The sequence below is a fragment of the Caenorhabditis remanei genome, chromosome X (genome assembly GCF_010183535.1).
Source record: "Caenorhabditis remanei strain PX506 chromosome X, whole genome shotgun sequence".
NCBI classification, from domain to species: domain Eukaryota; kingdom Metazoa; phylum Nematoda; class Chromadorea; order Rhabditida; family Rhabditidae; genus Caenorhabditis; species Caenorhabditis remanei.
This window is the reverse complement of record NC_071333.1, coordinates 655,735-673,270: the sequence shown is the minus strand read 5'-3', so window position 1 is coordinate 673,270 and position 17,536 is coordinate 655,735. Positions and strand designations below refer to the sequence as shown.

The 17,536-nt window shown below is 36.2% G+C and overlaps 4 protein-coding genes across 4 annotated transcripts; 3 read left to right on the top strand and 1 right to left on the bottom strand.

The window, feature by feature from the left end:
* Positions 1-5,015: 5,015 nt before the first annotated feature.
* GCK72_022190 (uncharacterized protein) lies at positions 5,016-8,949 on the top strand (the record flags this gene model as incomplete). Its single annotated transcript, XM_053734694.1, has 12 exons — positions 5,016-5,243; positions 5,295-5,402; positions 5,448-5,569; positions 5,615-5,700; positions 6,399-6,498; positions 6,552-6,660; positions 6,708-6,776; positions 6,825-6,924; positions 6,967-7,187; positions 7,548-7,781; positions 7,833-8,245; positions 8,826-8,949. 12 exons carry the CDS (start codon positions 5,016-5,018, stop codon positions 8,947-8,949), a joined length of 1,914 nt encoding a protein of 637 aa, XP_053578260.1.
* A 45-nt stretch (positions 8,950-8,994) lies between these two features.
* Positions 8,995-10,621, bottom strand: GCK72_022189 (uncharacterized protein; the record flags this gene model as incomplete). The annotated part of the gene is made up of 7 exons (XM_053734693.1): positions 8,995-9,160; positions 9,207-9,521; positions 9,731-10,024; positions 10,078-10,204; positions 10,249-10,303; positions 10,347-10,447; positions 10,498-10,621. The coding sequence occupies 7 exons, from the start codon at positions 10,619-10,621 to the stop codon at positions 8,995-8,997; spliced, it is 1,182 nt and encodes a 393-aa protein (XP_053578259.1).
* Positions 9,928-12,868, top strand: GCK72_022188 (uncharacterized protein; the record flags this gene model as incomplete). Its single annotated transcript, XM_053734692.1, has 5 exons — positions 9,928-10,071; positions 11,791-11,894; positions 12,208-12,343; positions 12,391-12,500; positions 12,748-12,868. 5 exons carry the CDS (start codon positions 9,928-9,930, stop codon positions 12,866-12,868), a joined length of 615 nt encoding a protein of 204 aa, XP_053578258.1.
* A 2,693-nt stretch (positions 12,869-15,561) lies between these two features.
* GCK72_022187 (uncharacterized protein) lies at positions 15,562-16,382 on the top strand (the record flags this gene model as incomplete). Its single annotated transcript, XM_003106961.1, has 3 exons — positions 15,562-15,732; positions 16,081-16,221; positions 16,269-16,382. 3 exons carry the CDS (start codon positions 15,562-15,564, stop codon positions 16,380-16,382), a joined length of 426 nt encoding a protein of 141 aa, XP_003107009.1.
* Between the last annotated feature and the right edge of the window lie 1,154 nt (positions 16,383-17,536).

Below are 17,536 nucleotides of genomic sequence, written 5' to 3'. Positions count from 1 at the left end.
TGATTTGTGTTTAGCATACATGACTTCTCCGGACTAGGGGATTCAGATTCACAAATGCTCTTTACAACTTGGGTATTCAAACTTGTTTATCGAATTAGTGTCTGTTTCCGTCATTTTTCGTTCAGTTATTGTTTCTTATCGTGTCACAAAATACACTTTCTAGATGTTATCTTATCTGCCCTTTTTCAAACCACATTCGTGTACCATCGGCCATACATTCATGAAATATTATTATCATATTGGATGAGTCGATCAAAGTATAGAATATTAATTAAAATTGAACAAAAGAATCTGATTTGAATATTTGCATTTTGAAAAAATGGTTTTTGTTGTTGACCTTTTGAAAATGAGAAACAGAATACTGTAGTTTTGAAGGGTCATTATTCACGTGATAGATTCTTGATCATATAAAGAAATGGTCCGTACACCACGTCCAAAACCTAAAAACGAGAACATTACTAGATATTTACCGGAAACCGATTGATTTCCACAAAGATAATTTGGATATTTTGATATTATGCATGGATCAAATCTAATTTTGTATGACCTCAGTTTGATAATTGAAACGGATTACATCCAACTTTTGCACTTTAATCGAAAAACATTCCAATATCATCTGGGCAATGAGGATAAAATTCAAATACATAAGCGATTATAGTGAGTAATACTCTTTTGTCTGAAAGGTTAATCACCTAGCATTTAATTACCTTTTTGTGCAGATAATATAGTGTTATTTATTCAAATTTCAAATCATGATGAATGAATCTTCAAATCAAGGTAGAGATTATCCGGCTCATGAAATTTTTCTCGAAATATATTTTTTCTTACTAGCAGGAATAACATGGATTGGGAATGTTATAGATTTTCGAGGCGAGAACTATTCCAAACGCAAAATAAAACTTTTTCCGTATTCATTGTGCACGTTTCTAAATAATGAAACTTTTGTTTTCGTAGAAATTGAAAAATTGGTGATTGACTTCTGAACGCCAAATGTTGTCTAAATTGAGATTGTTGCTCCAAAAAAACAAAACAGTTATTTGTAAATGTTTTCTATTTCTCAAGTATCCACTGAATCTGAATTCAGTTTATATACTTTTCACTCGGTTTCAGCAGAAAAAAACGTCGGAACTTTTGAGTTAAAAATCCATTTTTGCTTTTTCTCATTAGGCCTTACCACAGTAACACCATTGTTATCTTCATTTTCCTTATACTTCTGGGAATCTCCGCCTGTTTCCTTGTCTGCCACACAGCAATACCAGCCCACACAACGATATGTAGTCAAAAAGAGTCCAAGTAGCAAATATCTCTTCCTACCGCAATTAGTTGTGGAGACCAGGACTCCAACCAATTGCTTCTTTTCCGGACTGGAAAGAAGATAACTAAAACTTGCTGAATGAAATGAAAAAGCATGTAGATACGTAGAAACTCTCCAATTTACTTGACCGAAAATCGGATACCACTAGAAAAGAAATGACCGCTAAAAATCCTTATTTGGTAAGAAAAAATTAAATATTTTTTTATAACGAATTATTTCTTATTATTCTGTTATTTTTTTATAGGTGACTCTGACTGTGTTCAGTTTCAAATTATTTTTTCCAAGTAACTCAAAATTATTCTCAAAGTATGTACCATGACAAACCCATTGTAACGAAAACTTCTTCGAACTCACAATAGTCTATTTCCAAAAAAAGAAGTGTCGAAACATTGAGAAACTCATTTTCAATCGAATTTGGTGTTGGCTCATGGGGCTCGTTTCCTTTACTTGGTGCTTTTCTTGCCTCTAAACATCTGCCAGCTAGCATCGTTTCTCTTTTTTTTGCTGTGGCCCAAAAAAAAAGTTCATCCTTTCAAATCATCCTTGCTCTTTTCACTTTTCATCTCCGTAGAACAAGAGATTTCCCATTCGGACGACAGCTCAATTCCCTTTCACGCCATCGAATTTTATTTGACGACATCCTAGTTGTCGACGGTGGCATTAAATTTCGAGAGAAGAGAATATATTTGAGAATTGAATTTCCGGGCTGCTCTCAGATGCCCTCCTTTCCTGTTTCTCGTCATTTATTTATTTATCACATTGTACTTTCCAATTATACACCGCCCCGAAAGTTTTAATTTATTTGAAAGCATTCTCCTTTTTCGTATAGAGATTTATGATCTACTTCTGTTTTCTCCGTTAAGTTTGGAATCCTCATGGAATATTTCGTATAGAATTGTCTAGACTTTAGGCAGTATACATGTATATAATACATGGGGGCGAATTAGGCAAGCAATACATGTAAAGATATACATGTCAGTATGTTTTCTAATCTTCTTGGTAACACGTCCTGATATTTTGCGATTTCTATTCTTTTTTTCTAAAAAATCATAAAAACTAGGTGAATTGTATTTCATAGAATCAACCATTTTCACTATTAATTTTATATTTCCTTGCACCCTATAGGTATGGTTTTACTTAGTTTCTCCATTTTATCAGCAAAAAACTATAAAGGATGAGTCCAATTTTACAACAGGTCCTTCTTTGATCTATCAACATTTATAATTCTCAGAAGTACTTCAAAGTTGAATTCCTATTCATTGGCTCTGTTCATAATAAGAATTGACAGATGAGAGAAGAGAAGCCATGGATGAAATTTTCTTCATGTTTCCCTCTGTAAAGTTGACCATCAACATTTTTTCCTACTTTCAAACAAAATATCAATCTGTCCTTTCTTGTAGTGACACGTCACCGAAAACGAAAAAACACCTTCAAAGTCGTATTTTCTTTTACCAAGGAAGGTTTGCATGCTGAAAACAATTAGTGTCTGGCGGATGCCCCCCTCACGTTTTTTTCGTTGTACACATATACTCTGAGTGACATAACAAAATTTTTGTGTTTGTTCTTTTCTGTATTTTTTTTTGTTTTCAGATGATTGAGACTCCAACCAACACTATCCAAGCGACATCTACTCCACTGAGACACAAGCATCGGCTCACAGAAGACAGGTTTGATATTTTTTTGATTGAAAATTGAAGTTTGAGATATTGAGAGGCAGATAAGGCTATGAAAGAGTTACAATGTCAGTAGACAAAACTTTTTTTAAGCGTATGTGTTAGGAAAGTGACTTTTAAATAATTTCTTGTGTGTGAAAATCTATGATAGGATTTGACTTATTTTCCAAACTGTTTATAAGGAGGCAGATATATTTCGAGTGGAGCATGAGGATGGTTCTTTTTTGTATCATATTTGTCCAGCCGCGGCACGGCCCAGCGAGGCTCAGAATGTCCCGAAGGTCCGGTTTCAGAAAATGAACCAATTTTTAATCGAAAATGTAAACATTTCTGATGATTTTTCAGAATTTCTTCTAATTCTGAACAATAATCAAAATTTTAACTTTTTCGAATAAAAACCGGAAATTTTCAAAAAAATTGAAAGCAGTTGAAATTTGAATTTTGGCACCGAGTACTTGGGCCTTGGCATGTATTTTTTCTTTCTGTAACACTTACTCTCAATATTTCAATTTCGAGAAATTTTTGTTAAGAAAAAATGGAGGCCCCTTGATTTGACATTGTTCCATCTCCATTTCCACTTTCCCATTTCCCCTTCGTTCTACATCAGTGAACTCGAGTCGTTGTGCTCGTCCTTTTTGCTCCTGTTGGTCGATAAGGAGGGAAAAAGGACGAGGGGAGAGGAAAAAGGAGAGGCAAGTGGAACACAGAGCTATATAGACTCCTTTTTCCTCTTTTTCCGTAATTACATGTCCGTGGTTTCTAGGTCTTTCTCCTCCCTTTTTCTCAATACGCGGTTTGAATGAAGAAAAAGACGAGTCAAATGGAGTGTTGAGACGAGTAGGAAATGTCGGGGAAGGAGGAAAGGAGCAAACCGAGAGGAGTGTGCAACACCGCACTTTCTCCCGGAGCTCCCATTTTGACGACGTCGTCTTACGGAGAGTTGTTTTCATATGTGTTTCCTCTCCCTTACTCAACAAGGTTTGCACCTTTAGGTTTCTCACTTCCAAGTGGCTTCTCTCTTCTTGTTAGTGCGGTGTCCTTTTTTCTAGTTCAGCCGTTTGTTCTTTCCAAGTATTCGGAAATTACTAATTTGGTACATAATTGTACATCTTGCTTCCCAGAATTATTATTTAAGTCATAATTTGTAGTTTTCAACAGAGAAAAATTTATATTATCAGTGAGATTTGTGTTCTCAATTTCTGGCTATTTTCAATATGGGCGGGGCATCCTTCATCTAGGTTTGAGAAGGAAATTTTTGTATTGTTCCAATTAATTTTACTGATTTATCGTTCTTTAGTATGTGGTTTGTATATTTATACATTTATTCTCACCAAGTCTCCGCATATATTGCTCTGTAATATTGGCCAATTACGTAGTTGATCATAGAAAGCTATCACGAGAAATTGCGTGTTTTTCTTTTCTTTGCATTTTTTTCGAAAAACAAAGCGACTCTCTCTTCTTCTCAGTCGTTTCCCTCATTATTGATTCATAACTCTCCGTGTGAGACTAACTGTGAGTCAATGAGCTTTTAATCCTAATTGGAAATATTCTTCAGCGAGTTCTGGGTTTTCTCCACTACCTTTTCTTTAGATTATAACATATTTCACTAGTTTTTTTAATAGCTGTGAATTCATTTCACAAACTGAAAGATACTCAGTTGCTAATATTCAAAAAGAGGTTCAACCTCTATTTTTTGTACTAACGGGAAGCAAGTGTTGTTTCAATGCTGCCGCATCCCTTCAATTCCTAGATTAGCATCATAACTATGCCAATGATGTTATGTTATATTAGCTTCAAATCATAAGGTCACTTCTCTGACAAACAACATCCAGATATTTTTTCTGAGCCATGTGTTTCTTTGGTTTTTCTTCTTTCTCTTTCTCCCACACTCATTTCTTCGTTAATCTGCTCAAATCCCCTCCTCCAATCTGAAATGTTTTCGTTTTTCGGGATTAATAACACTCCGCATCCACCATTCACTTTCATTCTCTCACAAGTATCATCATAATTTTTTACCAACCTAGGCCATGAATGAGATTAGTTTGGTAGCTGAGAAATTCTACGACGTGTTGGACGATCAGTTGTTAGAAAGTATGAGAGACGAAAAGTTGCTTGGTAAAATTGGAGCACCTACTGATGATACCATTGTTAGTAGAAAACAATCGGCCAGTGACCTGCAATCGCGTCTCAAAACCAGAAAGCTGCTTGGTGTCGGAGAGTTGGCTGGCGATAATGGTGACGTCTATAAGTCAAAAGTGAGTTGAATTTGTTTTATTTAGTTATTTCATAGAAGTTTTCATATTTAGATCTCTCAACTACTTGGTATCAACGAATCCTTGTATGTCCGCCTACCACGCGGGATGTTTGTCTGGAACACATTGAATTCTCTCTATTTCTTGTTGGCTGGCACAATTGTGAGTTGTTTTTTTTAGCAAACCACTAAAACACAGTTTTTGTAGTGTCTCTTCCTCCCACGTCTCGGGATATATCTTGATCATGGCATCGACACAATTCCAACCGAAGCTGTCGTCATTATTCGTTACTATGGTGTCACATTAGTCTCATTTGGACTACTGTTCAAGTAATCAGTGCATTTTAATTGATATACCTTGCTAATTTTGTTCAGATTCATCCTCCAACAACGTGAGACTCGAGCTGATATTGCTCTTCTTCTTCTTGTCACCGCTGTTTTCCATATTATTGTTCTGATCGGTTAGTCATTGGCTGCTACTACTCTCACATTTGATTTTTAGTGTCAACTGCTTCTCATGGAACAGTCACTTGGTGGTCTGCAACTCTTCGTCTCGGACTAATCCTTGGAAACATCTTCTACCATGCGTTTGTGGATGGACAAGGTAATTATTTAGGTCACTTGAGAAAAATTGATTATCTATGATTATTGGAACACTTTTATAGGAGGATTACACCGTCAACTCATTCGCGTCATTGAAGACTCTTCATTTCTGTCTTCTTCTCCAATTCTTGAGAAAAAAACTACAATCGGAGTTGTTGAAGACCTTCTCGAAGATTTCCAAAACGCGAAAACAGAAAATTTCAAAAAGAACGAATGAACAATATAACTTTTTTATTTTTCCTCTCGACACTAGATGATTCTCTTTGTTTCTTCCTCTTCATTCTCTTCGCCCGGCACACATTTACTTCTTTTCACCCCTATCTTGACTGTATGTATCACATGTCCATGCAAATGTATCACTTTGCGTGGAAATGACGAATAAATTTTAATTTTATGCTAAGCTAGTGGAGTACTGTCGACGTTTTATTGAAGTTAGTTTCAACAAAATGTTGAAAAAGTTTTTGTGTTTACTGGTAATACTAGTTGTACTAATCAAGGTGATAGCTGATAACTTGATTTAAAAAAATTATAAATTGGATCTAACAGAGACATCAAGCCACGGACTACGACCAGTATGATTATGAATGGCTGACTGCCAAACCTTTACCAAATGTGGCAGTAACTACATCTACCAGTGCACCAGATGACGATGATGTGTAAGTTTGAAATACTAAACTCATTCTCTAAATTGCTCAGATTAAAATTTCAGCATTGTCGATCAGTTAGACAATCGTAAAGCTGTCAACAGTGAGATTTCAGGTGGATTCTCTAATGAGAAAAGTTTTAGATGCCCACATGCCAAACCTATGTTGCATACGGTACCTGACTTTCAGGAAAATTGATATACAACTGGTACTGCTTTTAGGGCGAATCTGTTGCTCAGCTCTCACCAGAGGATATTCAAATTGTGGGCGCAATGGGAGACTCATTAGCTGTAATTTGCCTACCCCCGTTCATTTACATATAGAGTATCCGATTTCAGTCTGGTCGTGGTTTATGGCCATTCACTGATGTCGAGTTTCGTGGTGCAGCTTTCCCGATTGGTGGAGATGCTAATATGGACGGATTAGTAACGCTACCAAGTACTTGAGAACGTCTTCTTGTTAGTGAAAACGTGATTTCAGACATTCTTAGTCAGTTTGTACCAAATTTGGAGGGAATCTCACATGGAATGGGTTCAAAAACAGCTTTACCAGATTATCAGTTCAATGTTGCTGAGATTGGAGCAGAAACCGAAGATCTCCCGCAACAAGCTTTGGAGTTAGTACACAGAATGCAACGTTATGTCGGAAGGTCTTTAAAAAACAAATGGGCACTCATTACAATTGTGACTGGTTCCGAAGAGGTGAGAGATTTTATCTCATTTCATTAGAATACAACGACAAAATTATTTTTACACTGACAATTTTTGACACTACAATGACAATAATATTTTTTACAATGACAATAATATTTTTTACAATGACAATATTTTTTTACAATGACAACATTTTTCACTACACTGACAATATTTTTCACTTCAATGACAATATTTGTCACTACAATGAACATGAGTTCCACTACAGTGACAATGAGAGTCACTACACTGACATAAATTTTGTTACACCGGCCTAAATTGCAACGCTTCTCAACTCAGCTTTCCCCTTTTCGTAAATATTCCTTTTAGTAAATCTTTCACAAACTTTCAACGAATACCATATTTCAGTTTTGCGAGAAATGTGAGCCACCAAGTCGTACATCAATCCGAAGGGCACTTGGTGTATTAAGAAGAGGGTTGCCACGCGCACTTATTGTGTTATTAGGTCCAGTTCATGTCGCATCCACATACCGCCAGAATATTAATCTGATGCGTCCTCGATGTAAATGTTTGGAGAAAATGACTGGCAGCAATTATAGGAAGTTGTTTGACGTATGGAAGAGATATTTTGTTGAATTGGAGGTAAGTTTATACGACTGTACTTTTTTGATGGTCAGGGACTAAAACTTTCAGACAGAGTTTAACACGGACAACGGAACTTTTGGAGTACTTTCAATCCCATCTCTAGCGATTCACTCTCGCAACCCACAATCTCTTCTTGTGCCTGGAAAACCCTTATTAAATAGAAAAGGTCATTCATATGCCGCAAAGTGGTTATGGAATCGTCTAATCGCTGGCCCAAACTACAATATTTCGTTGATTGCTCTTTCCGAGGACACCTATTATTGTCCTTCTCTAGGATGTCCTTATATCAGAACCGTGCAAAACTTCAAGATGTGCACTATTACGACGGAAGACGAATGGCAAAAGCAAAATGCTTTATTGAAAGAACAGAAGACGGGGAAACAAACGAGACAAGAAGTTATTCGCACAAATCTCGTTGGTGTCATTTCCGCTATACTTGGATTGTCAATCATAAGTGTTGCGTAAGTGATAGAGTTCCTTACTCAAAAAAACCTGTTAAAAATCCGCTACCCCACCGGAACTACTCAAAAAACAAACCCATACACAACTCTTATTAAGTACATCCATCAGTTCCGGTTATCTGCTGATCAGTTTGTATTGCAACTACCTTAGACACACATTCCATCTTTTTGACACGCTAAGGCGCCAAAAAGAAAGACAGATAGAGAAAGTGTCGGTCGGGTGATATGATCTATTTCCTCTTATCTTATGGGGGTGTTCTGTGGTCGTTTCGGATACGACGGAAACCAAAAAAAAATGATGGAATGTATAAGACGTTTTTTCTTATACAGTATACCTTTGAAACGCTGCAAAATGATTACAATTATTTTTTAATATGATCTTCAGACTTTGTTTTTTAACGAAAAAATCTAGTTACTACAGTAACTACAAAAACAAAAGTGGGCGGAGTAATGTTATACTGTATCACGGTAAATTCATATTAGCTGGTGCGCTGATAGGCTATCGGATGGCAGAAAAAGAAATAATAAATGATAACCGCTACAGTAATTTTCACTTTACGAACTTTCTCTTTATTTCCAGGATATTCGGAACATATTTCTACTGTCATGGAATGAAAGCCACGAAAGGAAGATTCGACTATGGACAGACGGTCGCAGAACTTGAAAATGAACTCCAACAACAACAACAACAGGAAGAAAAATAAGAAGATTTATTATAAACAATTATGTCACATAATGAAGTTATAAAATTATAAAATATGAAGACTCTCCAGTTCAAAATCGTTAATCATTTTCACGACATCTCCTCGATGAGCATAGAACCCGTAACAGAAAGCGACAAGAATGATCCCGAAGAATATGAAACTTGCGATGTCAAAGAACAGTGCGGTCTTGCGGCAACAGTTGCGGGTTTTTCTAAAATGAAGTCATGAGTAATGAATTGAATATATTTTCAAACAACCTTGTCTTTCTTTTACGGAGGTCATTCAATTCTTCATAAAGAGGCTCCATTTCGTATTTCGCTGATCGTTTTTTTGCAAAACAGCACGTCTTTGATCTACCGAGACTAGCAAAAAGCGTAATCAAAATGAGCTCGATGACGATGGCAATTATGAAACCGTAAGCAAAAAGCTTCCAAATTGTGATTGATGTGACTCCGCCGTTTCCAAGTGTCTGAGGGACATTGGTACTAAAATGAATGGCAAGCAGTAAGAGTGATGTCATGAGAACACTGCAGCGGGTGATTGCCATTGGACCAAGGAGGAGGGTGAGCCATCTGGAAATATTGGAATGTGTGTTAGCAGACTATTATCGCTATTTTTGAACACGTGATTTCTCATATCACCGAAAAGTTCAGAACTATAATTTCCTGCTACACGATTTTTGAAAACATTCTTCATGCTTGGAGACTCCAAAAACTATGGGGCTAGTTTCCAAAAACTATGGATCTCAATGTCAGTGTTTTGTACAAATTGTCCAACTTACGGCGGAATCAAGAACATAAACGAAGGAAGCAAAAAGTTGAGAATCATGTCCTGTGGATTTTGTGAGAAGTGATAGATAAGCTTGGATTCTTGATCAGAGGTAAGGCCATATTGGACCTCTTCAAAGTTTATGCTTCCTTTTTTTGTTATTTCCATAACATCTTCTAGATCAGATGGGTCGAAAATAACATTATCCACATGCTCAAGATTTCGGTATCTCCAGGTCATCGTGCATGTAGTATTCCCGAAGGGGAGGTTGCGGCTGTCAAAAGTGCAAGGAATCATTTGGATAATTCTGGAAAGTACTTTTATTCTGAGGAAAGTTTTCTTGATGCTAAACATGTATACCTTTTCGATAAGGAGACTGTTCCGTTTTCGTGGACATGAACCCGGTAATGCAGACTGGTGTCCATCATTTCGGAAGACTCCGAAAAGAAGATGTGGGGCTGTTTCCAATGACGGAACATTTCCGAGGCTGTAATTTATAGTGCTAATACTAATTTATCAGAATTCACATACAGATTTTCACAGATTTGTGACACGGGTTCAGGTGAGAAAATGATAAACTTTTGTTCTGAAAAATACATTTCTGAAAACAAATTACTTTCACAACTTACTGTCCAGGAGAGGACAAACAACCCATCCGTCTCAAGTTTATTCTCTTTTTCGAGGTACAACCAATTTCTGATTCTATAGCTTCCCTTAATATGGATCTCATCTAAACATTTACTAATTAGATTCTATTCACATTTTGCGGAGAGATCTCACCTGAGGAATGAGAGTCAACTGTCTCCAAGTAAGACAAAATGTCATGTGATTTTGCACAGTCTTCATTCTGTGAAGATGCTAGCCCTGGAAGAGCCAGTAGTATTATCCAAGTTATGAACCCCATTTTTTCCTGAAAATTGATTTTTTGATTTTATTGGTCAAGTGAAAAGAAGAAAATAAAGTTGAAGAAAACAAAAAGAAGAACCGCATTCTCTCTCGCCCGAAAGTAAGTAATGTTTCTTATCAAATTTAAGGAGATGGAGAAGAAATATCCCTTATTCACCTTCACTCGAAAGAAAAACGAATGGGCGGTACCTTTTGTCAATCGGAGAAAATCGAAAACAAAAAAGAAGGGAAAAGAAAAACGGATAGAGAGATGAACTGAATTCGACCCGACGTTACCATAAATTACATTTTGCAATGGGGAATAAATAATGAATAAAAGAAAACAAACAGAACACGAGAACAATGAAAATTTATGACAAGAAGACTTCGTTTTCCGTTGGAAGAAGTGATAAGAATCTGGTTTTGGTGGGATGGAAGAAGATGTCGTGTGTCTATTACACTTTTTTCAAAATCATTTCAACTGTTCGCTTTGCTTTCTTTTTCTTTGTTTTGTTCCAAGCATTGAAATGAGTGTGCTAAAATTTTGTTTTGAAAACGAGGAACTAGACAGGTAGTTTTCATAATTTTGAGTGTATAAAAGTAAATTTTCTTTTTGCATTTCAGGGTGAACTAGGTTGAGTAAGTATTTTTACTATATTCAAAAAAAAATAGTTTACCTGTTGCAATATATATTATCTTTCATCATCTACCTTGTTTTGATACTTTGACTTTTAAGAAATGAAGTTTTGCCTGGTTTTTTAAACAATTTCAAACTGTTTGATTCTTCTAAATTCTTAGGAATTTTGATGAACACATCCATTTTATTCTTTCTAATTCATTATTTGAAAAACTCTCCCCTTGCTCCCAAAACCGCTAAACTTTCAAATTTTCTTGGTCAAACAATACTCAGAAAGTTGATAAGCACAAATTTCGCGAGAGTGACCGGTACTAAAGAACTCTGACATTCAAAAGATAACCGTTTTGATGTAGTTGAGCAGAATAGCAGTGACCTTGATAAGCGATAAGAAAATATTTTCCGTCGCCACCTCCATTCACTTTCTTTTTCTGACAGCTGCTGCCACTTCATTCGAAACTCTCTGTCTGTGCGCTGATATTACTTTATTATTGAGGATGGTAATGAACAACATGTTTTGATGGGTTTTGCATGAAAGTTAACACTAATTTCAGCCGATTCACGCCTGTGTTGCTCACCAAATCTATCAGAATGCTCCAGTTTCCAGTGAAAAAGAGAGAACGAATTCAAAAGTTGTACTAACTGGATTACATTTGACGTAAGTTATTTTTGCTTCAATTACAATTAAACTTGTCATTTCAAACAGACGTCCAAAATAATTTATCCACAAAAAATCAACTTGCTTCCTTTATTCGATGAGTTGAGAAGCAAAAGCGTACGCGAGGTAAAAGGGAATGAAAAGTGCATTCTTTTGGAGCGGCGTCACTTTTGACCTTCTATTGACTGCGCACACTTCCTTTTTTAAAGAATACTCTAGAACTTTTAAGTTACCAACATCCGTTTCAAGAACCCAAAATAAACAAGTCGTAAATTGAAATCACGAGCCAATCTTCAATATTGACAACTTTCAGATCGATACCAAGCACAATAATAAAGAACCGAGACCACATTGAAACACTGATAATTGATAATAACATGCTGACAGAGAACTCATTCAATATGCCCAAGTTCAGAAATTTGAAAGAGTTGTCAGTACGTAATAATAAGGTTGGCGCAATAAAAATGAATACCTGTGAAGCATCGTTATCTTTCAGATTCGCAATATTGGAGTATTTATAGCCAACATGCAGAAAAATTGCCCAAATTTGGAAGTTTTGCGGGTCAGAAACAATCCGGGTTGGCCAGAAAAACTGAAGGAGCAAGAGTGAGTCTTTTTGGTTGCTGGGGATCAGGTTCCGTCGTTTTCAAAATGAAAAGTTAATTCTCGGTCTAACTAATTTCTGAACTTCAATGCAGATCACATTAAAATGTGAAGACTGTTTTAGTAGTGATAATTACCCCTCCTTCTCACTGAACAATTAACGAACAATGGGAAATTACACCAACCGTCTCATTGGTTAATTGAATCTTTGAAGTTTAGGGCGAAATGTTTCTAGTTTTGCATTTTTCAGAAAAGTTGTTGTTTCAAAGTGTCTGAGGAAACTGCGAATTCTCGATGGTTCTGACACACCCCGTCAAAAACGATGCTCTGGGTCTTCGTCTAGTTCCGCCAACTCCTCGGAATCGGAATAAGTGTTTTTTCCTGTATATTTTCTTACATTGACAAAACAATAAAAATCGGAGTTTATTCTCTTCTTCCACTTCATTATTTCCTTATTTTTCTACACTTAGCCCGCCAGTTCTTTCTTTCATGCAAGAAGATAAATGGGGGCCTAAAAAGAAAATGGAGGTTAACGTAAATGGAATTGAATTGCCTGCTCGGAAGAGACACAAAAAAAACGAAGAAGAATGTGTGGTGCCTTAGAACTCAAGTATGTGTTTAACCGAGTGGAAATTCAGTACCAATTGTTTTTCGGCTAGGATAGGAAAGAAGAAAAAAGAAGAAAAAAAGATGATCAACGAATTCAGGTACTCAATTGAGTTGCGGGCACCCTCACTCGAAATTTTCAACTAGGTTTATATCGGTTTTCGTTTTGCCAGTTATTTTGAAGAGTTTTTTACCTACTTATACGTCTAGAGTGCAGAATGAAAGTACCCAGCATTCTGACGTCCTGATTTTTGTAAGTGAAGGTCAACCTCCAAGAATGATGAATAAATCATAATCAAAGAAAGCTGGTAGGCTATTGAATATGGTATACTGATAGATGTTCTTGGATTTTCTCTGAAAATTGTCTCCTATTTAGAAAAATTGGTCTGACAATTTGTAGGAAAATATGCTTCATAATTCCGACAGCAATATTTTCGAAAAATTTATTGGATCAACTAAAATGTTCAAAGTCTCTTTACCAGGTTGATGTATTGAAATTACACTTTCGCTGGTGTAGGAAAATGTAGGGTTTATATGTTAATCAGACTTAGAAACACTTTCAAATGTTTTGTGAGTTGGTCAGTGTAGTAATTACCAATTCCGATGTGAGATGTGTTTTGTCACTGTACAATGTCATTGTAATTTATAATTGGTCACTGAATTTGGTCGTTGTACATGCTACAGAAACTCGAGAACTAGAGATTTTTTATAGTCACGATTTTCATACACGCAAGGGCTTTCTAAGAATAATGGAACACGGATTTCCCACCAAAATCATTGATCAATCTCACAAGGAAGTATCCTTAATGTCCCAGTGTTCACACGTCAATCCGCCTTTTTGCGTTCCTCAAAAAAAATCCGGCACGCCTTCAAGAAGGGAAACTGAATATTTCATGGGGAGTGAAATATCGTTTCCAGCGTTTTCGGCCGCCCTTTCTTTCATTTTTTTTTGTTTTTGGTGCTCCAATTTCATTTCTGTTGAACCCTTGTTGGAGTTTTACGCCTTGGGTGAGTGTTATTAATAATTTATTTTGCAATATCATGGGACTTTTTGCGATCCAAAATTCAGAGCACTTTGAAAAGGAGGAGAGGGAAAAGGAGAAACCAATTACCAAGAATAGCTGACCATTTGAAATGCTATTTTCCTATTAAAAAGCTTTCAAATTATCTCACTCAAGTTCATAAATTCAAGATAACCTACTTCTTTTTTTTCTTTAATTTAAAGAGCATTTTCCTATTTTCCCCCACGCTCATCAATTTCAAGCGCTTGTTTGCGATACACACTACGAGCTCCCAAAAGCCAATTAATTTTAATTATGCTTTGAAATATTATGAATAGATATGAGAGAAGATGAGAAGAAGGCATGTCAGGTCCAGTCATAGACCCCGTGGGCCCCCTAATACAGCACGCATGTTTATTTTCAGCAATATATTTTCTTCTTTTTTTTCGTTTTTCACTAACCTTCCTTATTCTTTTTCAGCCTTTCAAGTTTCTGAAAGGCGTTGTTAAAAATACATTTCCTTTTGGGGAAAACACGGAACTTTTTTGAATAGTATCTTCATTCGGAACAGAACTCTTGAGTCCGATCATCTGCATTTGGTGTCTCATCCAGCATACACTGATTCATAGAGTCTCTTGAGTGTAAACGACAGGTCTGTAAACTATCTCTGAGTCAAATTAAGTGAAATCCTTGTTCTTCGAAATTCGGAATATTTTTCTCTGTTTTTCCTTTGTCATTCTTTCCAACGCTGGCTGCATAGCCTTTATCTCAAAAATTCTAATTTCAAACGTATTAGCAACTCCAGCGGACAAAATTTTTCGCGTTCTCCAAAACAGAATATTTTTAGAATCTAGTATTCGTAGAAAGCGGTTTTATTAGCGTGACATACATAAAACATAAACTGAATTCTCCAAATTGGTAGAGCATTTTGGTAACATTCGCACATTCGATTTTCAGCTCAGTTTTTCAGACGGATAGGGGTACTATCATTATTTTGATGTCTCATCACAATATTACCACAATTATTTCTTGAATCATATAACCTAGTAACTGGTCTTTGTGTTTTCAGTTCTATGAGCATCTATTCTCAAGAATCCTTACATGACTAAGCTAATTTAACTTAAGTTACTCCCTCTCGTCTCTCCAGAGAGAGTCGAAGTCTTTAAAAACGCAGTCTTTGTATTTTTGTAAAGATTTTGTCTTCAGTCTTTCTTTTTTCTTGAAACGGAAGTTTTTGCTTTTGTTCACACACTTTATTCAAATCGCGTGCCAACACATCAATTGATGGCCTCAGGGCTAATTTCACTTGGCACTTTTCACTCAAATCACCTCGAAACGTTTCCCGCCTATTTGCATGTTTTTGGTCTCTTTGCATTTCTTTTTGATCTCCTAAAGATTTTTGGAGTATTGAAAATCGGATTTTTAGTGGTAGTTCATTGGTGAAAGTGCTGGAAAACATGTCGGAAGATGGAAAAACCAACAATTCAAGATCGTCAGAGCTTCGTTTGAACGTTGAGAATTTTTACAACGACCAAGAGACACGGAATCTGTTGTTGGCTGAGGAAGCAGCCAGAACATTCAACAGAGATGACTACGATCAAGATTTCGTGGGAGAACGTGTCTACGAGGTGAGCTCTAAATAATCAGAATAAATGAAAGCATCATGAGCTGGGCGTATTGTTACTAACTTTTTCTAAAACAATTAGTAGGATTTTAATAGTTAGGGGCGCGGGGTAGCACAGATATAAGTCACTTTTCAAAAATTTTAAGACCAAAATCTTTTGCTTGAATACAATTTAACCTTTTCTTGTTATTTTCAAGATTTAAAAGCCGTTTTTGACCATTTCTGCGGATTGTTCTTATTCTAAAAAGTTTCAGCTATTCGGTCAAAACCCCTCGAGACCCATTTTTTGAGAAGTGCAAGTTTGATATGTTCTTCTTTTTTTCACACTTCTTCGAATCCTCATCAATTTCAGTGCGTCATTGGCTCATCGGTTTGGCGAGTCTCTCGCTCGTCTCTTCTGGCTCTCTCATTGTTCTGCACTATAGCTGTGGCGGTGATTGTCATTGCCATTGTTCTTCTCTGCACATTCATCACTTTGTCAAGCTCCACCGAGGTTTGGAATACACAAGACAAAATCAACTCGCATATTTTTGTTTTTAGATACCAGATGATGTCACTAATGAAGACGTCATTGGAGTTATTAATTGGCTTCATTACCCAATCGGCGACTTGGCCCTCCGTCGTGCTAATTATACAAGACCTCATCAGAAATGAATGACTAATCGTGAATTTATCCGACAAATAAGCACCGTATTTTTTCAACGTTTACCTATTATTTACTCGGTGGAAATGAATGTTTTGATGAAAAGTGAAAAGTGGGTGAAACAAGTCCGAACAGGCATAAATAAAAATAATATTAAAATGACCAAGATAATTAAAACTACATTAGTCATAAATTAATAAAATGATTTTTTTGCTAAAAAGCGAATTGCAATATTGCAATCAACATAAAAATCCAAACTCACATTGAACTTAGTTTTTTTGATTTCCTGGTCTAAACTATGGTTTTTAAGAAACAATAAAAATCAAAAAACATTTTCTTCTTTATATCCGGAAATCCCAAAAAAACTGCGCAATAGTCTCCGTAAATAGGCACGGTGAGATTGACAATATGCAAACAAAACGAAGGAAAAAAAGGAACTGTTTATTTTTGTCACTCCTCTCGAATCTGTTTGCTCCTCCATTTTTACTGGTCAGTCTTTTGCTAGTTCGAGGGTAGAGTACCTCATCGATTCGTATTTTCGCTCATAGTTTTGAGAATTTCTTGTGTTTTTAGATGGAAAATCTGAAAATAGTAGAGTGCACATGCTAATTGAATTTGGGTGTGGCCTTACCCAGATGACTAATTGAATCAATCTGAACGATTCGAAATAAGGGGATTTTTTATTCACCAGCGGTACAAAAAATTATACATTTTGAATTCTTTTTTTTACTCTTTTCTGAAAAATAAAAATATGTATACATAAGTGTCTTATCGGGTGTCAGAAAAACGCCCATCGTGAAATTATTCGAATTCCAACTATCACTCCCTTGAGCAAAATTCTAACTACATCATGTTCATATTCTAATAATTATATCCGCCCACAAGGATTTCGTTCGTCATTTCATTTCTAAAAGAGTCCCTTCTTCTCGTCTTCCCTTCTTTTCGTTTTTCTCCACGTTTGCCGTCGTCGCTCGATAACCAAGAGCGACGAAATAAAATAGGAAGAAAGTGAAGGAGACTCAGAGAATGCCTCACTTCTCTGCTCCCTTGCTTGCTCCGATATTTTCCCTTTCTTTTTCCCTTTTTGGGGCAGCAATCCATTTGAAAAGCATACGTCATCTTTTCCTTTCGCTTCTTCTCTGAAAAGCCCTTTCCTCTTTTTTTT